General features: G+C 37.8%; 2 protein-coding genes across 3 annotated transcripts; both read left to right on the top strand.

The window, feature by feature from the left end:
- Nucleotides 1-463: 463 nt before the first annotated feature.
- LOC105053848 (exosome complex exonuclease RRP46 homolog) lies at nt 464-15,437 on the top strand. Of its 2 annotated transcripts, none has more exons than XM_010935162.4 (9): nt 464-709; nt 812-944; nt 3,766-3,879; nt 5,200-5,300; nt 9,263-9,283; nt 12,143-12,215; nt 12,293-12,360; nt 12,992-13,115; nt 14,804-15,437. In XM_010935162.4, exons 2-9 carry the CDS (start codon nt 839-841, stop codon nt 14,917-14,919), a joined length of 723 nt encoding a protein of 240 aa, XP_010933464.1. In that variant the 5' UTR covers nt 464-709; nt 812-838; the 3' UTR covers nt 14,920-15,437. The 2 variants fall into 2 exon arrangements, with proteins under 2 accessions (XP_010933464.1, XP_010933463.1); XM_010935161.3 differs by having other exon boundaries at nt 489-639.
- A 2,056-nt stretch (nt 15,438-17,493) lies between these two features.
- Nucleotides 17,494-25,493, top strand: LOC105053849 (probable ADP-ribosylation factor GTPase-activating protein AGD8). The gene is made up of 7 exons (XM_010935163.3): nt 17,494-17,804; nt 18,013-18,131; nt 20,415-20,853; nt 21,131-21,391; nt 23,739-23,864; nt 24,732-24,833; nt 25,117-25,493. The coding sequence occupies exons 1-7, from the start codon at nt 17,736-17,738 to the stop codon at nt 25,222-25,224; spliced, it is 1,224 nt and encodes a 407-aa protein (XP_010933465.1). The 5' UTR covers nt 17,494-17,735; the 3' UTR covers nt 25,225-25,493.
- The last annotated feature ends 122 nt before the right edge of the window (nt 25,494-25,615 follow it).

Genomic DNA, 25,615 nt, shown 5'->3' with positions numbered 1-25,615 from the left:
AAGAGGAAGGGGCGATGGTGATAGAGGTGAGGCCAATGCTGATGTAAAAATAGGAGCTATGACTGGAGAAGAGTAGGACATGATGCGGTAAGGATATGAGGGAGTTGCTAAAAGAGGAAGGTGGACGGATGGATTTTATATTTTTTTTAGGAATAATTTTATTCAATTTTTTTTATAATATTATAAAATAAATAATAATTTAGATAATTATTTTTTATAAAATTATTTAAATTTAAATTATCTTTTGAAGAGTAATCTAAATTATCAAGATAATTTAAATTAAATTATCATCAAAAAAAAAAAATATCAAATATAATAATTTAATCGGCTCACTTTAAATTACGAGTGGATTGCCAGCAACCAAACGCGATCTGACTTCCTCAGCAAATATGAAACCCTGTGAAGTGCTGATATCACTTGATTTTGGCACGCACGGTGCACGTGATTGTCCCGCAATGGAGACGATCAAAAACCCTATAATCCCGCTATCCCCGCCCTTTCCCTCTCCGGACTCGCCCCCCTTCACCGGCCTTCCTTCGCATCTTCCCTTTCCGAACGGGGGCTGCTGGTGAGCGCCGGACAACGGGAAGCATACGGTGCTTCGTGGCTCGATAGGTGGAGATTGGGAAACCGTCGACGGTGGGCTCCTCTCTCCCACCACCCCCCAACTCAGACCTTGTTTGGCGTCCATTCTTCTCTCTTTTCCTCTGTCCGTGGCTGGGTTTTTTTAGGGTTTCAGTGTCTTAAAGGGGACGAGCTGTAAGTTCTTCATTTGCCGGGGATATTTGAATTCCTCTCTTTCTTCGTTTAGGAATCCAGCAAGGGGGTCGTGGGAGAGATGGAGGTGGTTAGGGCGGACGGGCGTACCCCGAATCAACTGAGACCGCTCGCTTGTTCTCGGAATCTGCTCCACCGAGCTCATGGATCGGCTCGTTGGTCCCAAGGTAAAATCCAATCCACACAGACTGAGTAAAGTTTACATCTTTTTCGTCTTTGAAATTGGAGATTATTCTGTAATTTTTTCTCATTTTCTTTTTCTCTTTTTGCCCCCTTTTGTCAATAGCTGCCCATTCTCTTTTGGTAGATGACATCATGTAACTTGTTGCTTGCCCTTTATGTTTTGTTTGCTTCAATTGCTCTTGCTAAATTCTAATTTTGGCCATTACTTGTTGGTGTGTTTTTGTGTTTTTCTCGGATACGATGGATTTATTTTATTTTATTCTCTTTTATTTGCTTATCTCTTTTGTCTAATGGGTTGTCATTTTTGTATAATCTAATACTTGTCTTTGTTTTTATTGTGTTCCTATAATTAGTCATGCCACGAAGCATCTATTATCTTGGTTTTGTTTCTCCCTTTTGTTTTCAGGCTTCTTCAAAGCCCAAACTTATATAATTTCTTTTATTGCTTGTATTATTTGCTGGTGTGTGTTAAATGGGTAAATTGGATATGAATCCATGACATCAATGCTGCAACTATACTTCTCAAAGGTATGAGTTCAAACCAAGTTAGTTTTTACAAGGGATAGATGAAGCATGAAAGTTATATCAAACTAATGACCACTGAAAGTCAAAGGCAAGAACGAAAATCTATTAAAATTCCATAAATAACCCATTCGAGTATCTAACAATATGGTGGGATACCATCACAAACACCATTCAAGTATGCTTAGCAAGAAATCTATTTTAGATGCCAACGATCTTAGACATCAAACACATTACATGACCCTGTTGAGTGGGAACTTTGATTCACTCCTGCTTCTGCGAAAAAAAAAAAGAAGAAAAAAAGAAAGCCAAAAAAAAAAAAGAAGAAAAGAATGCAGTCATGGCGGTTATTTATTGGCCAGTCAAATATGTTAGATTGTTAGCAGCAATGTTGAATTTTTATTTTCATTTAATAATCATTCCTGAGGATATAGCAGACTATATAATTTTGTTGGCATCAATTGTTCATCACCATGTTGTTGTGGTACCAATAACCTTTTTACGATAGTGCGAGCAACGAAGAATTCAGTTGACAATTACTTCTGCCTATCACTTCTGAACATATGGCCACTCAAAGGTCATGAACAAATGCTCCAGACTCAAGAGCATAAATCCATTTTCCTTGTAGTTGGTGGCAGCAGCATATGTTGGCTCTCTTGGGTCTGGTGGTGGTACAAAATGAAATGAAAATGTGGATTTGCAAATAGGAATTGTATGCTGGCATGTCATTCGTTCTTAAGGAATCTTTATAAAGAATTGTATGAGGCAGCTTTGGAACAAATCATTAAAAACATCAAGATGATTGTCATAAGCCGAAAATAACCATGTTAAACAATAATGTTGTTCATGTTTTATTAAAAGCTTTTCTCTACTCTTATGGATAAAATGGTCTACTGAGAAAAATTTCTGGTGACTATAGCTTTGTGGATCTCAAATCATATCTTCTAATTGTCTTTCCTAAACAAGTTCATTGAATGGTTGGTTAAAATTATATATTTTCTATAATTAATAGTTGGTTAGTTGTTGATACCATTTGTCCTGCATCATGACCCTATCTTGTGCTATTGCTCTAATCAGTGGATTATACGCTTTTCATGCTTTGTTTCAACTCCTGCATCCAATTAAAACACATATTATGATTTATATGACTATATTTCCTCTAATATCAGTGCAATGAACTTTAAGTTTCAGAGTCCAGGAAAGGAAATAGGAGTTGAAGCAAGAATTTGAGTTGGTGGATGGAACAATAAAACCATGTTCATCATAGTTTGTAGCTGACACCTGGGTCATGATAGCCAGCTAGAGTGAGAGTGTCAATATAGGTGATCCTGCGTTGAAGCTTGGGCTTACAGGAACCTAGAAGCTTTGAGGACAGATAATTTCTGTTCATACACTCATAAAACTTGATTTCCAACAATCATATTAGTTGATTTGCCTTAATGCATATATGATGAATGTAATTTTGATTAATTTTGGAAACTATATAATGGAACTACCTGATGGCTGAGCTTTGTATCTAAGTACCTTTTATCTAGGAATGCTATTTTACTTACCAAGAAGTAGAATGGAGGATGCAACTTGAGAATTTTCTTGTGTTAATTGAAAATGCTAGGATGCTCTGAATGATTGTATTGTTTGGTACATTTAGTTGAATCTGTTTTTCTAATTTGGAGGGAGATTTATAAGTAGTTGTCACTGTTAGATGGTAAAATTTAGTACTTTGGTTGGTTGATTATGGAGATCAGCAAACAGTCATTTGTCTGCGTGCCTTATTTGTTTGGGAGAAAAGAAAACTTTGTATTTATTGGACATGTCTGCAATGGCACCTCAAAAGCTATGAGCAGGACTAGGAAGTGGAATCTTATCCTAATAAATTTTATGTTGCTCATAGTTTATAGTGACATAGGGAATGGGGGCAGAAGTTGGAGCAAAAACATGATGCCATAATGGGTTTGTCACCGTAGTTTAGTATTACTTCTGGAGTTAGTTAACAAAGATCATCCTCTGGGTCATTTTCAAATCATAAATTTACTTTTTGCTGAATTTTTCATTTTGGGTCTCTTTTTCTGTTATCATATTCTATAATAACTTATCATAGTTGGTAACTTCTCATTTGACCTCTTGAGTTTTAGGCTTATGCTCCTTTCTAAGAGCTGTGATGAGTTTATAAGATATGCTTGGCACTGGTTAAGTTGGTTGTAACTGACTTTCTATTGGGTCTTTTTATGAATTTTACTCTGGCAAGTATTCCAACATTTTTATAATTATTTTTTATATACACAGGTGATACAATTGTACTGGCTGCTGTTTACGGACCAAAAGCTGGAATTAGAAAGGGCGAGAACCCTGAGAAAGCCTCTATTGAAGTAATTTGGAAGCCCAAAACTGGGCAGACTGGTATTTACCTCCCTTATTTTTCTCTCTTAGCAGTTTGACATGTTGCAAATATGTATGCATTCATTCCGAAGTTTGCTTGGTTTCTTTGTCCGGTTATCGAACTGATTATTTTCTTATATTACTTAATATGCAATAGCGAGCATGTTATGTAGAGTTATTTTAAGGAAGTGGGACTAGCCTATCTAGAGGACTAGCTCATGAAAGATGGAAGTTTTGCTAAAAAAATTTTCCTCACAGCCATTAAAATCACAAACTAAATTTTAGTATTTTGCAAACCTAGATATATGGTGTTTTGGTTTTGAAGCTATCATGTAGACCTTGAATTGTTCTTTCTTTCTTGCCACATCACGAATCTCAAAAGTTCTTCTCTTTATTCAAAAAGGGGATCCATTTATGTCAGTCTCCAACAAATTTCTCGCAACAATTAAATTGATGCTTTTTTTTTAATAATTTATTTTTTTTGTGGTGTTTTTTAGCTCATCTGATGGTCCTTTTGTGAAACACCAGATTAACAAATTTAGTGTGTTATTTGTGAACTAACAAACAGCCCAAGAATTCTAAAAGAAGGTTTGTCTTCCTGCTTGATAACTGATGTACTGCGCCAATTGATAAGTTGATGAGTCCAGTTTAAACTACAATTGAGCTTATCAGAGTTTTCTTCTTTACAAGAAATTGTTAGATGAAAATATATGAGGATAGTCGGGTGGATAATGTCTTTGAAGAGTTGGCTTCTTATAGGAACATTATTGCTCAAAAGTCTAAGAAAGATCAGTTAGTGCTTTGGAGAGTTGCCGGACCTTACTAGTAAGAAACCTCTACCTAGGAAGGTGTATTTGCCTCATAATCTCCCTGAAATTCTATCTAGAATGATGTATCTGCTTCATAATCTCCCTCAAAATTCAAACCAGCACCCACCCACTTCCTAACTGCTCTCTCACTCTCTCCCAGTTCAAGTAACTAAGGTATGAACTGGTGCTGTTGAAGAATAGAAATGATATAGCCAATGATACGGAAGGATGGTGGGCAACATGGTTAAAATATAAGATTATGCAGACAATTGGTCTGCCATTACAACAGACATGATTTTATGAAAAATTGGCCTAACCTTTATGATATGTGAATAGACTGGTGGCATAGGTAGCAGGTAAATTGAAGGCTAAAGCAATGATACTATGGAAAGAACATAATCACATATACTTCAGTAGCTATTAGCAAAGGAAATGAAACATAATTAATTTTCAATTAAACATTTGGTTTACTGTGCATATCCTTTATCCAAATTCTTCTAAATTCTTAAGAGGTTCTCTCATTATTGTTTAGGCAAAGCAGAAAAAGAGTATGAGATGATCTTGAAGAGAACTTTGCAAAGCATCTGCCTGTTGGCAGTCCATCCAAATACTACAACCTCTATCATACTTCAGGTCAGGATGTTCCTTTTGTATGTTTTTCTTAAAGTCCATCTCTCTTTGCTGCTGCAGTTTTTACATATTCAAATTTTCTACATATTTTTTTTTCAAATATTTGAACTTCTAATATCTCCTATATATAGTGAGCATACACACTCCTATAAGCTAATGCTGCTAAACTTAAATGGTTCCAAAAGACAAAACCATAATATATAAAATCACAGTAGGTTACATTTTAGAGTTGCATTAACTTAATTTAATGTGAATCCTGGATATTCGCTCCACTGTTCCTGAAAAGACACTATTTTAAAATTTTGAAGCTTTTAATATGCTGTATTGAACGACATGTATATTTTAAATAAATGTTGTGCCGAGGTAAAGTTGGTTTGGAATTCATCTCTAGTGACAATCTAATGCTAGACCTTAGCTGTAGAGGATGGTAATATGGAATGTTTTGGTGTATGTGTGGAACATGATTTTAGTTTCTTTTGCTGTCATCATTATACGAGGACCATTGCACGAAACCCTAATGCCATCAAGCTAGAAAATTTCAAAAACCTACTTTCTAGATCCAAATGTGCTTCAATAATGTGACAATCTTTGATAGCCTTGTCTGCTATCATCTTTTTATTTGCTAGTTCCTTCTATGCATGCCACCATTAAAAGTCTTTTTTGCTTAACCTTTATCCTTTAGCAGCTTTCTCATTATTTCTGCATCTTAGACCTTTTTGTCACTTTCCTGATTTTGCTTTTGACCCTTTTACCAATTCTCAGGTTTATAATTGATCCTGTTGTATAAAACATTTTAAGACGTGCTGTTTTTAGGTCCATGTTTTGATATGTTATGCAACTGATGTCCTCAATAGTTGGGCACTGTACAGACCTCGAATTACTTAGATAACACTGAGTACTGCTGCATTATCGAGTTCTTATATGTGCCATTTTTGAGTCTGCTTTAACATTTGTTCTACAACTTATGATCTCAAGCCTCCCAACATTATTTTGTTATAGCACTCATGAGTCATGATTGCTGTATGGTCGATCAACTTACCAATCAATCTTCTCTCCACAGGTAACAAGCACCCTCGAATTTCAATTATTTGTTGTGGCCACCAACTCTTACCGTGAGATAAGGTCACATCAAGAGAGTGCTAGCATCCCTACTAGCAATGGCCTGTAGTTAAAGAGCCCTCTACATGTTAAAATCATGGAAAGTGCTCTCTCTGTTATTATGTACGGAGAAGAGCTATTTGTTAACTCCTCTTGTCCTTGTCAACCTCAGCATGTAAGCTCTCCTCATAATGTCCCATGTGGTCTGAAACAGGCTTTGGCATATAGTTTTTACAAATTCAGCCAATGGTTCTAGATGTTGGTTTTTTATATGGTGAGCAGCTGAGCATGATTATGCCATTTTGTTCACAAGCGTCTCTCAGATTCTCACCTACATGATGATGGCATGAGTATAACTAGGGATAATCTTATCTATTTCAATCTGTTAAGGAGCACTTTAGACTGGTTCAAGATGACTAGCTTAAACTATTTTTGCTTCTTTATTGTCCTCGGGTTTGCATATTCTATGCATTGACATATTATTTTCATAAATTTGCCCAACAGAAATAGAGTTAATGCTTTTGCCCATTAAGCACAATTTGAAGATTCACCTTGTGGTTTATCTCATCATCTCATGGCTGTATATGAACTGTGCTGTGTGCTTTGTTAGCCAATTGATTGCTGCTGCATCGTCTGTCCATTATGTTTCTGCTTTCTGGATTATTTTCTAATCTTGTAGCATTACAACTAAGCATATTTGCACAGTTGCTGCTTACTTTTTTGCTTCAACTTCAAGCATGTTCTGATGTTGGCTGGTCGGTGATGCATTGATCATTATTCAGCTGCAAGTTATGTTTTTCTCCTCAGAGATTTTCTAGTCTCTTGGTAAGCTAAGAGGCTAGGTCATTTTGTGCTTGAGTGTTGAGGTGGAGTATCATGCCATATTCAACAATCTGTTGCCCCCCATTTTTGGCTTCATTTCCTTATAATTTGCAATGCAACAGCTGGTGTGATTGTGTCAGTCAAAATGCTTTTCAAATACCAGCAATTCATTTATTTGACATTTCCTGAACACACCAAGCATATACAGTTTGACCATCAAATTTTCTCAATATAATCACCTTAATGGACCTCTTTCTTTACTATCCTATCATCCAGTCTAGAACTTGCTGATTTTTTTTTTTTTTTTTTTTTTTTTTTTTTAACGGTGCTCCACAATACCTGGTTCTTCACTTGCCAGCCAAACTCTTTATATGTTTTACCCCTTTTTTGTTTTTTGTCCTTTTTTTTTTTTCTGAGCTGGGCTGGGTGGGGAGTCAAGTGTCTATTATTACTTTTGGTATGTGCAATCTAGTATGCTTACTAATGAACTAGGCTGCTTTTCTGTAAACTATGAGCATATATGATACTATTGGACTCTTGCTTTCTCTAGTGGATTGCATTCATTTATTCATCTTACTTCTATTCTGCAAGCAAGAACCTTGCAAAATTGTGAAGTACTAGTGAAAATACTATGTAGAGATTAACTATTCTTAGTTTTGTGTCCCTTGAATTAGGTTGTAATGTCATGATTAGTATGAAACTCATTGCTTGCAGAATGATTTGATGCTTTCTGAAGTGGTTATCTTCTTATTATGCACTCAGATTTCCAACAAATTTCGTGAAGATATAGATTAGCATGAATATGTTGGACAATGTTGAAGAGAAAATGGTTATCATCGTTCTTCTTGAAGCTGTTTCCCTCATGTTTTAGTCTATATAGGCTTTTGTCCTAGTCGTACACATATTTTGAGCAATTTAGAGTGATTTCACTTGGGGATGAAGAGGAGTATGGTGTAGTAGACCATCTGTCTTATGAACTGGACCAGAGGAAAACTTGGGATGGGAAGCTGGTAAGTTCAATGTAGAACTTCTCAGGCAACTGGATGTGGAATTTACCAAGCAATGTGGAGAATGAGCCAAGTTCATATTATTAAGAGTAACATGATAGGTGTGTTTTTTCTTTTTTCTTCTCTCTCTCTTTTTTCTTTTGTATATGTGTGTTTGTGTTGTTTTTTTTTTTTGTTGGGGGGGGGGGGGAGTGTTGCAGAATCAATTAGTTATGTTTTTTAATCTACTGGAAGGGAAGACAGAATTTGTGGAAGATGGTCAGTTCTGCATGTTTCTCTAATTGTTGACCATTATGTCCGAACCTAATGCAAGGATGGGGAATCTGTTGGGATATCTTTTTGAAGGAATCTTGATCAGCAGCTCTGCAGGAGTGATAAAAGCCCTGTTGTTGTCCATCATGAGTGTGATGGAGGAGAATAGTAGAAAGAATGGGAAGCTGCAAAAGTCTTCCTTTTTTATTTTTATTTTTATTTTTTTTTTTGGGAGGGGGCAGGGTGGTGGGGGAGCAAGGTGGCGTGTTGCTTGTTTGATAATTTGCTTGTTTGAGAATTATCATTGTTGGATATTTTTTTTAAGGTATAAGCACTTCCTGCATGTGAAACCTGCATCTCTTGCATGATTGTCTTCCCAGTATGCAATGCCAGATGAGGTCTTATATGCCTGCTAAGACGAGTTGATTAGATTATAAGAGTAAGTGCCATAGCATGCCTGGGAATGCAAAGCAACCTATGAAGTGCAAAACTGCTGGAAAATGTTGGTAATATTATATAGTAATATTTTGAATCTTAAATTAATAACTATGTGATGAAATCCGATCATTTAACTTGTTAATGTTCTAGTTCTGAGCTGCCATTGCCATTTATACATAAGATTATGTTTTACAATTTCAATACTTGGTTGAAGTTCTTAATTCCCAAGGTTGGCACTTAACTGTTGTTTATATAATACAAGTCAATCCATATTTATGTATAATTTCAAACAGGTTATTTTGACTTTTGTTTCTTCTCCTGCTAACATTGTTTATTCTTGTAATACAGGTTGTTGGTGATGATGGTGCTGTATCCTTTATGTTTTCAGTATTGGGTACCTCTTTAGTGCTTATTTTCAAATGCTGATGAGTTTTGATTTTCTTAAAAAGAAAAAAAGCCAATGGTTAGATGTTGGGATGCAAATGACTATGCAAATATTGACATGATGCTAAAAAACCTATATCTACGTATCTATATGTAAGCTGCATACACACCAGTTCTTTACTATATAGTATTGTTGATAAAATATGTTGACATTCATTGCAAAATGAGCCACCCTTTGCAAAATTCTGAGATGCCTCTTCAATACTGTATTTAGCATCAATTATTTTATACTCACTTTGTTGAAGCTTTGGTTTTTTGAAGGTATTATTTGCTTAGAAAGATGTTAATCCATCAGAGGAGGAAGCAATGTCGCAGCGCCTCTCCAATGGACATCTGAAACCATATTAGAAAAGAAACACATAGAGAACACAATGCTTTAGGTGGAAAACTCCGTATATCTGCTCTCTAATTAGAATGCCTTTACAAGAGCCAATTGGACTCCTATTTATAGCCTTCCGAGCTTACAAAAAGATAAGAACAAAATACTTGAAAAACCACCTAACCTCCTTATCCTATTCTTATCCAAATTAGTTAAAACAATTTTGATCCTTCTTCCGATCTGCTGAAACAACCTCGATCCTTATCCCAACCGAAGTAGCTGGAACTGCCTCTGTCTTATCCGCAACGGTTGGAACTAACTCCACATTCTTTCGATCGTCCCAGATCAGATGTGGGGAAATTGGCCATAGTAACATACTTTTGATATTCCTAAAATTAAAAAACAAGCTAGGAGATCTCCACGAAAGTTATTTAGCTGCCCTAAAGAAGCCTGTTTCTCATTTGCATTGTAAGATACTTTCATTGAAGGTTATTGCAAAACTGGTGCTTGTACTAGGTTTTTGTTGGATTGGTATGGTGCTGGTCCATCTTGTATCCACACATGGTGCGAGGCTCTGGCCAACCCCCTTTTTTTATGCGTGTTTTTCATTTTTTTGAGGCTTGTTATGCAGTTGGGTGATTTTTTTTTTTAGTATTTTAGTTGCTTTTCAATGGTTTGTGACTCTGAAGCATCGGTATCAGTACCAATACTGATTGAGTCAACTTGGATGAATAAATTATCATTTATAATTAAAAACACAAATAAAGTGTATATTGTAGAAAGAATGTATAATAATTCACTCTATAAATTTAACCCCAAGTAGAGTAATTATGGCTATTGTGGATATTTGGGTCTTGTTCATAGTCCAGATTTTGGATATTCTACCAGCATGGATATTGTCCCCTTCCCTGCTGGTTATATGATATATGATAGTCACCTGGTTGTGCTTCGTGATGCTACAGTCGCTTGTGTGGTAGTTGTAGGAGACTGACCGTTCCATTTAAGGGTAGTAGGATGTTGTACCTACTCTGACCCCTAGCTATACCCATATTCATTGCAGGGGTAATATGCAATTGGATCCTCTTGGATAAGATGAGTGAAATAATGTATGAATGGAGCACTTTGTCCACTAGGTCTATCTGATGCCGTAGGAGATCTACCTCTGGCATAAGATGAGATCTGATGTGTGCTAAAGCTATTCAATACACTGGCAGATCTATAACTGATATCCACTTCCTTCATTTGACGAAATAGCTCTTGGGTATTCTGGTGCTGCTCTTCTTTGTTCACCTCCTGTCTAATTTTTGTTATCAACTCGGCCAGGTGCACATATAATCTTCTTACGCTTGAAATAGCTTCTCTCAATTGATTTTCCAGCTGTCTTCATGATCCTGATCTTGTTTGCCATGAGCTGCTTCAACTTTGGATCCTCTCTTGTAGGACAATATTTCCCTGTCATGTCTAGATTCTAGATTTTGTTTGGCTGCCATGGTCGTGATCCTGCATGATGCGAGTGAACTCTGCCTTGTTAGTGAATGGACTGAACCCTTGAGAATAACCATCACCACCTCCAGATGTTCATCTCGACCTCTAAACCCATCACTAGAATTGCTGTTGGTATCACGAGATGATCTAGGAAAGCCAAGATATGATGGATCCAGTGTCCCACTTTCATCTTGCCGGATTGGTATGTTGTTAACTGCCTCAGCTGGATTGATGATTGGTTGCTTGTCCCTTGGAATTGCCCTGCATGCTACCTTGGCTACAATGGAACCACTTGGCAATGGTGATCCTTATCAGAGTCTTCTTGTCCTTCCATGATACAGTCATCTAATAGGGGCTGCTTGGCCGTTGGATCTGCATAGGCACACATATTGATTTCATGAATAGTGGGCCGTGACCTGCCTCTAACTGATTGACTACTTTGTAATTCAAGGTTTGTCTCTGACTATCTGTCCTCTGATGCACCAGAGTCACCACACCTCTCATAGTACGAAGGTCCAAACTGTCCACAATGCTTCATCACCTCCTTGTGCTCCCACCATGCTTGCATTGAGGCCTGATGGCCTTGTGCATCTTATCAGCTTCTATATGATCTGGATAGGATTGCTCATGCTTGTCCTCATAGTCTCTGACAGGCTGATTGTCCAACTTGGCTACCTTGTGGTCCTGTTGAGCCCTCTCATTTTTGGCTACCCGTTTCGCTTCCTTCAGGCTAAGCAAGTGAATCCTCATTGCTGAGCCCATATGGCAATTTCGGCATTTGGGTGGGGTGTTTTTTTGTTTTTGTTTTTGTTTGGTTTGGGGGGGGGGGTGAGGGGGTGGCTTGGTTTTGTTTTGGTGGTGTTTAAAGCCTTGGTTTTGTGGTTTCGTTTTGCATGCCCCACTCATCACAAAAGGAAGTAGATATGAATGTATCTAAAAATTGCCTCCAATGATGGAAATTCCTTGATAAATGTTTCTAGCTTCTCCCATGTGCCATTAATGCATCCTGTGCTGCACTTGTGGATGCTGGTGTTCCTTTAAAACATCTTGCTGGTAAGCTAACCATCATTGTAATTTTGTTCTTCATTTACCTTATGCTGCAATTTAACTTGTGATATAAACTCTTGCAGTTGCAATCTGTTGTGGTTTAACAGAGGGAGGTTATGTAGTTTTAGATCCAACCAAATCAGAAGAGCAGGTAATCTTGTTATCTCAACAAACAACCTTGGGTGCAGGAATTTTCTTTAAACATGCAGGACCAAGAAGTTATAGGTGCCACTCATGTCTAGGAGTTTCACCCTGTCCAACTCCCAGTTTACCTTTCAAGTTCTGCTCCCATCATTCTTGTCACACCAAATTCACCATTTTCTTTGTTACCTCGTTGTAACTGTAATTTCAATCTAGGTCAGGATATTTGATATTATTAATCTCTGGTAGTGTGGTAACTTGTAAGCCTGTTACACAGTTTTTATTCAGAAATTTTTGTCTTCCTTGCCTAATTTTTCTTATGTACCACCACGTATCTCTTACTTTACCTCTTCTCCATGCAATATGCAACTGAATTTAGAATGTTCAACGTTGCTTTATTGGATGTGTATTGCAAAAGTACATTAACATAAATCTTTCCTTCACACTGTTTAATTTTAACATTTGGATGGATGTCTGCATTCGATTGTTCTCATGCATTGCGCACCACTCTTAAATGAGAATTTAGACATTACATCTATTCACTTGAGATATTTAGTTGTTTTTAAATGTACAGATAGTCATTTACTTTCATCATATAATAGCATTGACTAGAAATATTAATTTGTTTGGCAATATGGCAGAAAATGCGAGCCTTTGCTTATTTGGTGTTTCCAAATTCCTCACATTCTGTTCTTCCTAAAGCACCGTCAGCTGTGGATGAGGAACCTGGAATCATAACATCTGTCACCTATGGGCTAATGTCGGGTAAAAAATCTACACTATCCCTTTTCATGTTGCATTTGCATTCCTGCAGTCTGCTAGTCTTGAAGTTTCTAGTAACAGGGTTAGCTAATGTTAGGTTCTTACTATTAACCTAACCTGTTTCTGTTTCTGATGAGAATGACTCTCTAACTGTGCCATTGTCATCTATCTATCTATCTGCGTATGCATGTACATACGGTCATATGGCCTGCCATTTTGAACTAATTAACTGAAAATATTTTTGTTAGAATTTTAAGTGAGAATGAGGGAAAATATTTTGCACTCTTTTGAATGCGTTCACAATTTCATATTTCTTCTTTCTTATAATTTAATAAAAGAATTCATGAGCACCATACAAGTGATTCAGCCTTTCAGGCATTTTAGGACCTTCTGAAACCCACCTTTTTAAGATGTTGAGAATGCACCGTGTTCACAAATTAATTCAACATGTCAATACCTATGCACATATCCATTAAAACTCTGTTACTTTTTAAGATACTGAGAATGTGCTATGCTCAAATCCCATATGTTATCCATGACATAGTTCCCTGCCAATTCTAACATGTATTACAGCCACATAGCTGATAAGGTTTTTGCTGTCTGTGATGACTGAAATGGCAACTGATCTTGTCATGCATTTCTTATGACTTAGTTCATTTGTTCGTTAGCTGACTTATCTATTCTTGAAAATGACAATTTTTATGATAACTGTAACTGCAAAGAACCTGAAGCTACAGGATGCATAAACAAAGATTTTTTTTATTGGTCATCCAAATCTCTCTCTCTCTCTCTCTCTCTCTCTCTCTCTCTCTCATGCTCACACACACACATGCACACGCGCGCGTGCGCGCGCACACATGCACATAAGAATGTCAAATTGAGATCATACCTGCAGTTAACAATTAAATTGCCTGAATTTTATGAATAGTTTACTAGTTGTATCAAACTGAAACTATGTCTGTCTGTCAACCATAAATGATGAACGAAGGAATCAAACCAAAATGCATCCTACAAAACTGTCACTGGACAAGCTAATAACCCAGCAGCAAAATGATTCCTATTTAACTTTCATATAGCAAGTGCATTACTAGAAACAAAGCAGCCAAATGTGACAAATAACTGTAAGAGTGTGAACTGGTGGTTGCCCCAGTGGTCACACCTCTAACTTAGTGACTAGAGGTTCTAGGTTTGATTCGTGGTTGGTGTATCTCTGAAAACATGGACTTGGATAATTATAATGCAGGCAGGAGGGTGGATCTTCCTCTTGTTTGTCCAGAAAAAAAAAAAAGGGACTAAGGGTAAATCTCAATCATGCTCAAATAGTAAGATACGATTTTCTTTGTTGCCTCATTTTTTGGTAACCTTCCTAGTATAAATATATTTTGTGGAAATTTGAGCAGTAATAGAATTATTACCATCTTCATTGGAGTATTGTTAATTTTTTTAACTTTTCTGTTATGTTTACTTGTTATGCTCTTTGCTAGTATCTTCATTTATTACCATTAGAGTTTACAAGAACAATTTCATCATTATCTCTGGAATGTTTTATGGATTTTTTGTATGGAGTGAGATCAAAAGTTTAGTTATAGATTAGCTGACATTTCAGGACAAAGTAAAACTATGAGTAAACAGAATCTCTATGCTTCCACCATATTTTTCAAATGATAATTCTGGTTCTCCTTCCCATTCAGAGAGTCATTATATCAACTGCCTTGGACATGGCCATGCTGCATGTGCCAAGATCTCAGAATTTCTTAGGAAAAGCTTGCAGACACAGTTCCCAGGTGACCTTTCAAAAGGCACATAGGCGACAATTCTTCCCAGACCAAGAAAACTGCAACAGCTTGGAGCATATTTTGCTGCGTCAGCTTTAAACATGTGGGTACAGAGCCTCATCTGGACGGTTCTCACAGCAAGAAAACTACAATCCTCTCATTCAAGGTGGTTCCTGGACCAAAATGCAGTGTTTATAAGCTGTCTGGTCCTTGCTTCTACTGTTCAACTAAAGTATATGAAAAGCCATCGACTTGTGTGCACAATATGCTTTTTTTGCTGCAGTATGCACAATATTGTTTGCTTTGAAGTAGAAGAGAGTTCATCGAATGACAATGATGTATTTGTTGTTGCAATACTTGAGGTACCGAACGCTTCGGACATCCTGGAGCCATGGTTGAGCCTTGACCAAACCCCGGCAATAGGGAATGAAGTAATTGACATTGTCCATTAGTTAAGCTTCATCCGATGATGGTTGAAGCTATGTATATCAACGTGATTCTTCATTATTTCTTATTGTTAATGTCATGTGGCAGCTAGATGTTTCAAACCCTTCTACACTTGTCGGGTAAGAAAAATTGTCTAATGTTTTATATAAACCAGGAATGCAGGACAGGTGGTTTCTAGCATGATGGAAGTCTGGAAGCAGTTGTTTTTCATTTTGGACAATGGCCTGCATCTGACCCTACCTAACTATTGTGATGGGTTGATGGGTCAGCTCTATGTGGACTTCGGAGCGATGTGGGGAGCAGTTCGCCACCGGTGCCAGGCTTGAGTGCGAGATTGGGACTAGGGTGCGATCCAACGTATCCTGTTCCAGGTCAGAATTTGGCCCAAGTCAGTTCTTCCCCAGTGTGTGGTCCGTCTTGATCTGCTCAAGCCGTGCCTTTATCATGGTTAGCCTTAAATTTGACCTGAAACTGTTTTAAAAATTGTGACTCGTGGAAGAAGTAATCTGTCTGATCTTTGTGCACGTTGATCTGTAAAATTTACTTTGGAAACATGCATGCGTGATCCTTTTATTGGACATATCATGGAGCTTCTTCTCATTCTATGTGTGTTCAAAATATTGATAGCTGCTGGCCAATGGCATGATCAAAGGAAATAGCACGTCTGTTGTTTTTAATTTTATTGCAACATTTGGGTTTCCCTAGTAGTGCTTTTTCCCTTGTTTCTTATCCCCCTCCTTTCTGGAGCGTGGTCCTACTCGTTGTTTTCTAATCCTGAACTTTGGATTATAATTGGTTTATGCATTGCACTCTAGAATGGTCGAGAAGGACTTCTTTTTGGTTTTTTTAAAAAGTTATGGTTACACAAATCTTGGGTGGTAATAATCTTAAGCAGACGTTTGGATGCCAGCATGTATAAAATCTGGTAATTCGACAGCAAATTGGCTTGCAAATCAAGCGGTGTTTTCTTTTTTATAAGGTAATTTTGTCTCCTCTATTCACTAATTAAATTGTCTAAAGAATGCTGTTATAAACTTAAAAAATTTTAAAATTGTAGACAAAAAAAACTTTTATATCCCTCAAATGGTTGCCCTCCATCGTCCAATTGCACTGTTTCTAGAGTAGATTCTTGAATCAACAGGCCCTCGCGGCCATCACGAAACAAGCTGCATGTAATTTGGTAATAAAAAAGAGCCACCAAACGACCTAGTTTAATTTCTGCAAATATACGTGTTGCGGTCAATCCTCTCGTCGTCTGGTCACCGGAAACGAGCATCTGTAAAAGAAGTCCATACTGACCAGAGGTGGCTCCGATGAAACCCTCTGACGGTCAAATCAGAGAGGAGACTAGGTAACAGTAGAAAAGAATCAAGGAGCTCAGCGAGAGAGAGTAAGAGCTAGAGAGGAAGAGTTCAGGAGTTTCGAAAGGAATCTCGTCCAGCACTGTTGTCTTCTCCATTTTATAGTAGGGCGCGGCATGGCGCCGTCATTAATGGCGCAGACAATGGGAGAATTGTCGAATCGCCAAAGATTGTCAGAGTCGTCGTGAGGCTGTCAAATTACTATGGGACTGTCAAATCACTAGGGTTGACCTATGCCTTAGGTGGGATAATGTTCCAGGGCGGCTATGCCGCACGTCGCTGTCAGGACGGACAGTCTCCAGCAGTCATACGGCGTTTGAAGGAGTCGACCGACTGTATGTCGGTGTCTGGTTGAGGAATGTCGGGTGAAAATTTAAAGACTCTTCGATGGTCAGTCGGGCGCGTTGCGGGAGTCGGATATCGGGTTTCACAGTTCGGTCCGTTGGAAGTGGAGAGGATCTGTCCGATCAATGTATATTCGGTCGGTCGGTATCGATAATCATCGATCAAAATAGTCGGACGTTGATCAGATGGGATCGATGATGAGTCGGCATGAGGAGAACCCATCGATATATCCCAACAATATGCATCACGCCAAAACACTGCGCTGAACGAAGGGGCTACGGGGGTCGAAAAGCGAAGTGCCATCTAACCTAGCCTTTCCGTTCGTTCCACCGACCGCAGGCCTACCGACTTTTTATACAGTTGTCGTCACGGACCCTCGGCTCGTGGCCTCGCCAGTTTGAAAGGAAATTTAATACTGCCCACGGCTCGTGGCCTCGCAATTTCCGAAGGAGAAAAGAAAAGAAAAAAAAAAAAACACTTGTGACCAAATTCCTGAATCGTGGAAGAAATTTAAAAGGTTTCGTAACCTATCAATTCATCGTTATTTAAATTCGTGGGGGCGCAACCGAGATCTTCCCCTCTCCTCGGCACTCTCCATCGCGCCCTTCCATTTTTTTTTCCCAGAGGAGGTTCTCGCCCCAAATCCCCCTTCCTCCTCTTGGGAAAAAAACCTCTCTGTCTCTCTTTCTCTGACCATGGCTTCCGAAAGCTTCACCGACAAGAACGCTGTTTTCAAAAAGCTCAAATCTAAGTCGGAGAACAAGGTAATCTTTTCTCTTTATTTCTTCTTATTCTTCTTCTTGGTCTTTCTTTTGTTTCTTTTACGGGAACCGGTCTCAGGTCTACCCTCCTAGATTTTGCTTTGTTTCACCGCAATTTCGATTCGGCTTTGAGGATCCGGTGTGGGAACTCCAGATCCCGACGGTATCCCCCAGATCTGGTCGTTTCTGACTGTGGATCTTTCCGTCTCAGATGTGCTTTGATTGTAACGCCAAGAACCCGTCGTGGGCGTCGGTGACGTACGGGATCTTCCTTTGCATTGACTGTTCGGCCGTCCACCGTAGCCTTGGTGTGCACATTAGTTTCGTGAGGTACGGGATGGTTGTTTTTTCTTTTGCTTTGTTTTTTTTTCTTCCTCGATGGAGGCCACCTTTATGGTTTCCTTCTTATTTTTAGGGTTCAATTCGGTTTCTCTCTGATCAATTTGCAGGCAGCTTCTGAATTTCATGGATTTCCCTATCAAAACCCTGAATCGATTGTGTTACTATGGTTGCAAACCTTTATCCCCCTTTTTTTTTTGGTTTAATTGAATAGGTTCCAAGCCTTAAACCAAGTAATTTTGAATTATATACATGAGACGATGCAGCTGACGATTGGTAATTCCAAACGCAATATGAATGATTAGATGGCAGCGTTCGTAACCCTTCAATGAATATTGAGATCAAGCTATCAGATGTTTATATAATTCTTGCTAGCTAGCTGCTTTTTGGATGCCCCTGGTGGTAACCACCATCCCCTGAGCTGTATGCGAGAAAAGTTTAGAATATATAGAAAATCATAGTACAGAATTCAACTTTTGAGAATGTAGGGCAAAGTGCTAAGATAAATTTTCCAGGCATATTTTGATTCTTTAATTGAAAAATGTATATTGTGCATACAAACATTCTTGCATGTCAAGTTACAGTCTGTAGAATACAGAAGAGGCCAGTTCATAGGTGGTGAAATTTTGCTTTGACTAGGTAAGTGATCAAAACCAGTTTGATATTTTGTAAAAAAAAAAAAAAAGAAGGAAAAATCAAGCCTTGGTCTTGACTTTTTGAGGTTGTAGGATGGGTGCAGGCTTGTGGCAATGTGATTGAAGTCGCAGATCTGATGCTTATAATAGAAGGATGTAGAGAAGCAAGCAAGAAAGACTGAGTGTTTGCTTGCTGGAAGTCTATTATTGAAATAAGGGTTCAAGGGGCTTTTGCTTTGATAAAATTTTAGACTTGGGGCATATTTCCAGTTCGGTTTGATAATGTGGTGCAGCAAAAGGGGGTTCTGTCTTTGTAGACATATACCTAAAAACTAGTTTTGCATATAAAATCCTGAGCAGTGTATCTAGATTGGTGTTTTGCATGACAGGAAACACTAGCTAGGGTTGGATGTGCTGACCAATCACTTCCACCACACTAATCATAACCAAGTAAATATGCTCAGGTTTTGAGATTTAAGCTATAGGGAACCATGCAATGGATAAAAAAACAATGATATGATTATATATGAGTAATTTGCATGCACAAATCATAACATATGATATGAAAAAGGCAATAAAATCTGAGAACAAGTGCAAATGAATATACATTGTGGGTATAAATGTCCCTTCAATTAATCTAGGATTGCACTTAGTTAAGACATACTATTAATACCACGAGAAAGCTGTGTTTTGAAAGGTTCACTCATGTTATCATGTGATGTACTCCAAATTTTTCTGTCTCTTTATATATGATGGCAAAGGCATCCTTTATTTTTTCAAAATGAAGTATTCTGTGTGGTCGTTAAGTATAAAGAAGCTTGACAATGATTTTTTTAGGAGGTAACTGGACTGGAGATGACTTCTAATTGATTATAATTGCCTGGCAAAGAATATTAAGTAGGTTGTCACAGTTGAAGATAATGATTCGAGAGCTTTCGATTGTGTCGGTATACATTTTACATGACCTGATGTTTGTAGTTATAGCTTATCTATATTAGAACAATGGGAGAAAAAATTTCTTATGAAGTAAAGCAAAAAATTCTCTACTGCTGACATCTTCTGTTGAATGATAGATTAGTTAATAATGAAGTGTGGCCTCATTGAGTTATAAATGTGGAATAAACTGTGTTACTTTCTGAAGTGTACTGATATAAATAGATTTTTAAGGTTGTCAGAAATATGAGGTTGAACTTGGACACATCACTGGAAGACAAATATCAATAAGATAGATTGGTTAATAACCATATCGCTGGAAAAGAATCTTTTGCTAGCAGGTAAAATAGACATGTTTGATATTACATTATGTTCATACTTCTTCCTTTAATTGGCAAGGGCTCTTGCAACTGAGCTAAAAGCGTCTATTGCTGTTATAACTGTAATATAGTTATCAGATTGGGATGAGTTTGACTTACAAAACCTGTTGTAGCTACCGTAAAAGAAGCACCTCATCACTTTTATTTTGTTCTTTATTTTTTTTTCTCTAACTTTTCCCTTTTGACATATTTATGTTATTAGTGTTTTGGAGGCTACAGTTTAATTATAAAGTAAATCGATTTTTTAATAACCTGATCTTGAATGGGTCTTTTGGAAGTTGTTATATAGATTACTCAATCAAGATGTTTGCTTCCTTGATTTCTAGGTCTACAAATTTAGACTCATGGACTCCGGAGCAGCTGAAGATGATGGCTTTTGGGGGTAACAACCGTGCACAGGTTTTCTTTAAGCAGCATGGATGGACGGATGGTGGCAAAATTGAGGCAAAATATACATCAAGAGCTGCTGAGTTGTACAGGCAGTTACTTTCCAAGGAGGTTGCTAAAAGCATTGCAGAAGATAGCGGCTTGCCTTCTTCCCCGGTTGCAGCATCCCAGTCACCAGATGCAGCTAATGGTCTTCCCGAACTTAGTCTTGTGGATGCATCAAAGGAAAATTTAAATGAGAAGCATGAGCCTGAGATCACTCGGTCGCCTAAGGCTCCTACTCATTCTACAGTTATAAGCGCTGTTAAAAAGCCCATTGGTGCAAAGAAGATAGGAAGCAAGACTGGGGGGCTTGGCGTGCGAAGACTGACAACAAAGGTAAATTTGTGCTTTCTCATTCTAACAATCATAAATAAAAAAGGAATGAAGTCTGAGGAACTTTACAGAGTTTGACTACGGTTGATTGTGGTGTTTTGCTTGATTTCTGAGGATGGCTATCATGGTAGCTGGCCTCCATTTGTTTTTCTTCCCCTTCTTGTTGGACCTTATACTTGCCTTGCATTTTCTCAAAATTTATGATGTTTAGTCTTATCCTTTCTAGTCATGATGAAGTGACTGGTGACCATTTTAACTTTGCTGAGCATTTAATTTGCAGCCAAATGACAGTCTTTATGACCAGAAGCCCGAAGAACTGGCACCTGCTGTAACATCCTTGGCTAATTCCAACGCGACGCATGGCCCATCTTTTCCTTCTCGATTTGAGTATGTGGAAACCATACCATCTGCTGAGACCAGTTTGGGAGGTGCTCAAGTGATCGGTCATGTTGCACCACCAAAATCTTCAAACTTCTTTGCAGAATTTGGAATGGATACTGGATTTCAGAAAAAGTCAAGCTCCAATTCATCAAAAGTACAGGTAAAGTTATATTTTTAAAGATTTTCTCAATAAAGTGATCATGCTTATATCTTGCATTTGGATTTAATTTAGCGGGATGTATAACCCAGGTTAGCCCACCCGAACAAATACCCCTAAACATGCGGCCATGCCTGAGTTGCGCCTGCCATGCCAAACCACCCTAAATCTGGCCCTTGTCTGCGGGACTGTCCCACTGGTGGCCTGCGACAATGGTCCTTGTTTAAAACCCACGGACACCCATGTAATTTTGAACAAGAAACTACCTCATGGCAGAAGTGGGTTCTAACTTCTTGCCAATTGCACCGGTGTTGTTAAAATAGGCATGTCAGGTCATTTTATTTCTGTGATGGATCTCGTGTCTATCTAATCTAAGCTGTAAATTAAACTATTCTCTGTTGATGGTAAGCTACTATGTCCATCAGCATGGAAGAACAGTCAAAATGGTGAATCAACGTGTATTCTGTAACATAATGTATTACTTTACCTTCCTCTAGAACAATCTAACATCAGAAGCTGTAGTTGCCCCTCACACAGGTCAACTCATTTCTTGGATGGTCATCTGCCTTATCATTTGCAATCATGGCCAGCTTCCTGTTTAATTTCTGCTTCAACATGTCCCTCTCACATGTCATATGATGCAGTCATGTTGCTTTCCTGTATTCTCAGTTATGTGTCTTTGTTGGCTTCTATGATTTTATGTCCTTAAACTCATGGTTATTCATGTGGTTTATAATCATGATGTTATTTTAATTATCAAAAGTTACTATTTCAGTAGGTGATCAGAGTTACCATGTAGCATTTTTCATTCTAAAACGTAAACCCTAGGAGTTATTACCACATGCTGCTCGACAACTGAGAACTTGTTGCAACGAAAAGAAACCTGTGTTTAAATTATTGGTTGCATATAATTATGTGACAAAAAAGTTGAATTTATTTTTGATGTAATTACATTTGATATTGAATTTATACTGAACACAAATAAGTGTGATCTAATCGCGCAAGTATGAAGCCTATGATTATTTATAGCCAGCGCACGTTGACAAAACGATTCAGTTCAGTTTAACAAACCATCAGCTAATTTCTTATTTAAATTAGTATAGAAGTATAGAAGAATGGGCAAATGATGTATGTTAAAAATGCAAGTTAGCAATAATGATCAATTATGGATGTTCTGTAAATTATATGGATTATTTGGTTACTGTTGCTTAATTTTGGATATATTAAATTTTGAGATATTTAAGTGATCCTGTGTTGTAAAGCATGTGCGCATGGACATAGGAAGCACCAAATTCTCATCATACACTGTTTATCCACGTTGTACATCATGAAAGCATCTCTTAACAAGCTCATTCTGCGAATTTGCATACCATGACTCTGGATCCCTTCCCCTGTTATCATTTTGGTCCGTGATCAACTATTTGCTGCATTGGCGAGCATGAATTTGTTTCCCATGCTGGACCAAGTTCATTTTTTAATGGACCAAAGGCTATGGTTGTGTGCTTGATGTTGTTGAAGAAACATAACCATATTGTATATGTGCATGTCAGAACAATTTTTACCAAGGTTGATACTAAGGTGGATGAGTTTTGACATTTTGGTGTATGACATCCGTGGAACTGCAAACATTATGTTTGCATCTCTTTCTGTATTCATTGCTCTTGTGTCAGATACTTGAAGTCATAGTGGCTTGTTAGGCAACGTTATGTAGTTTGGAGCAATGCTATGGTAACTCAGAAAAGTACTTAAAAAAGTCACTCATCTATCTTCCACCAATCATGTTGCTTCATTATGTGGCACAGTTCACAATGCAAGTACAAAGGGAGCAATGGGATTACAACACACCAGCTTAGTGATATTTTGAGTTATATTTCTGGGTTATTAAAGCCTCTTTTTTTTTTTTTATAGTTTATCCACTGAATAGCATAGTAGAAACATATAAAAACTTCAAGAGAAGTTATTTTATTGGCTTAATCATTTTAGTTTCTCATCCTATTTTAAATCAAATATTGCAAGGTTATTGGTGTAATCATTGTCCTCTCTTCTCTACCTTGATGTTGTTTAAAGTAGGATAACTGTGGTGGTAAGCATGAGAAAAAGGCTACATTAATGGATGGTGATGTCTTTGTTCATTTTTATGCATGATAAGTCTGCATAAAACTGAGACTGCAACAGATCCCAGGAAAACATCACATTAAAGGTGGTTCCAGGGATCTTTTGGTTTTATGCGGTGGACAACTATATAATAGGCATGCCAAATCATTGAGCACCTCTTCTTGTTTTGGATGTCTAAGTTACGCTTCTGAGTTTTTTTTCGTTTGTTTGTTTTAACTCTCATGATGATCATCAGATCCAGGAAAGTAATGAAGCAAGGCAGAAATTCTCAAATGCAAAGTCAATTTCATCAGCCCAATTCTTCGGTGATCAGAACAAGGATGCTGATAAGGAGGTTCACATGTCACTGCAAAAGTTCTCAGTATGCATTCTTGCTGTTCTCATAAACCCTTAATAAAATCTGATATGTAGATTGTGATGTTCATGCATGGGGATTTTCAAACTATCCCTTCATCAGTTCTAAAAGAATCCCTGTTTTTGTCAAGCACGGCTGTTGGTTGGGCAGGGGTTCCAGGGCTCCACGAGATTGCAGCCATCGATGATGTCTCTCACATGCATTGCACATCTCCTACTCTAGTCCATGATTAATGCTAGCTCGGCAACATATGTGACACCACTTTGTAACCATGTGAAAATGGTGCTGGTGCACTTACTTGTCAGCGCCTGACAAGTATGGTCCAACAGACCCTGTTCCCAACAAATACAGAAGCACCATAAAAGTGAAGTTACTTGTGGATTCACATGGTTATGGAATCAGAATGCATTTTTTTAGATTCATATGCTGTTGAGTTTTACTTAAATGCATATAGTAGTTTTTCATCATGATTTGTTTGAAGTTCTGTTTCTCATCTCTAGTTCTCCACATGTTGATAATTTTATTGGATTGTATTTTGTGGATGGTTGGGTAGAATCATATGTGATTTAGACATTATTTCTTCCATGGTTTCAAATCCTGGGAGTACATCTAGTGGGATGCTGGGACAGGATCATCCAACCATTGTCCCAACATCTGGTCTGTGTGTCCTGGAACATCTCCTGTCCCAAGTGTTGGGACGTGAATGGTGGCAGTTCCCATTCTACAGCAATCCCAGGATGGCCCTGTCTCACAGATTAAGACCTTGATTTTTTCAACTATCAAATTCTGATTATTGATATTTAATTTACCTTGTTAACTAATACAGTTGGATTGATGTTCAAAAGCCACTCACTTAAACTTGCCTCTATGTAGGGGTCAACTTCCATTTCTAGTGCTGATCTTTTTGGTCACCAAGCGGATGATTCTCAACTTGACCTCACTGCAGCAGACCTTATCAACCGAATCTCCTTTCAGGTACTTTCGTGAACATGATATTATATGCTGATTAATCAGTTCCAGAAGATTCGACTTGTTATGTCAACATCAGAAATGCACATAAAGATCATTTTCCTTGAGAGTTTTGATATGGTTGATCATGAGGGATGATGAGTGATCTTTAAATTTTGTTTGTCATCTGTGCTTGCAAATTGTGACTACAGTGACTGCCCTTGGAACCTTAATTATTTATAAATGGCTAAGTTTTTGTGATGTGTTTTTTCCCATATGATTGCTTCAATATCTTCCTTGTGATTCTCAGGCTTCACAGGATATATCCTCCCTCAAGACTATAGCTGGGGAGACTGGTAAAAGGTTGACATCTATAGCTTCCACTCTTATCAACGATCTTCAGGATAGAATCCTTTAAGTGTGGTTCATGAGGTCAAGTTCATATACATGTTTAAGGAACAGTTATTCCAATAGTGGATCAATCTCAACATCGGGGGAGGTTGCTAGCCTATTGTCATAAATTTATCTCATAATTTTTTCACAGAGAGACATTGTCCATCTTTCCTAATGCTTTGCATGACCTACTTTTGTAATGGTGGAAACATTTGGTGCTGTAGAACATATAGGAGATGTGTATTTGGACAGCATATTTGTTAAAGCTCTAAAAAAGTTTGGGGTTTGTATTTCTGAACTTGGCAAATTACTTTTCAGCATCCATGCCTGAAAGGTTGCAGATGTTTTTTCAGTTATTTTGTTTATGTTCTGTGCCTCCATTAAATGCATGGAATCATTCGAATCATAAGCAGTAC

Source organism: Elaeis guineensis, chromosome 11, assembly GCF_000442705.2.
Source record: "Elaeis guineensis isolate ETL-2024a chromosome 11, EG11, whole genome shotgun sequence".
In the NCBI taxonomy this organism is placed as follows: Eukaryota; Viridiplantae; Streptophyta; class Magnoliopsida; order Arecales; family Arecaceae; genus Elaeis; species Elaeis guineensis.
This window is presented reverse-complemented; position numbering and strand designations above follow the sequence as displayed.

Coding starts and splice junctions, on each gene's coding strand:
- LOC105053849 (XM_010935163.3), top strand. CDS start 17,736: ATGGCTTCCGAAAGCTTCACCGACAAGAACGCTGTTTTCAAAAAGCTC. Junction 20,854..21,130: donor TGCGAAGACTGACAACAAAG/GTAAATTTGTGC, acceptor TTTAATTTGCAG/CCAAATGACAGTCTTTATGA. Junction 21,392..23,738: donor CCAATTCATCAAAAGTACAG/GTAAAGTTATAT, acceptor GATGATCATCAG/ATCCAGGAAAGTAATGAAGC.
- LOC105053848 (XM_010935162.4), top strand. CDS start 839: ATGGAGGTGGTTAGGGCGGACGGGCGTACCCCGAATCAACTGAGACCG. Junction 5,301..9,262: donor CAACCTCTATCATACTTCAG/GTCAGGATGTTC, acceptor CTTGTAATACAG/GTTGTTGGTGATGATGGTGC. Junction 9,284..12,142: donor TTGTTGGTGATGATGGTGCT/GTATCCTTTATG, acceptor AAATGTTTCTAG/CTTCTCCCATGTGCCATTAA.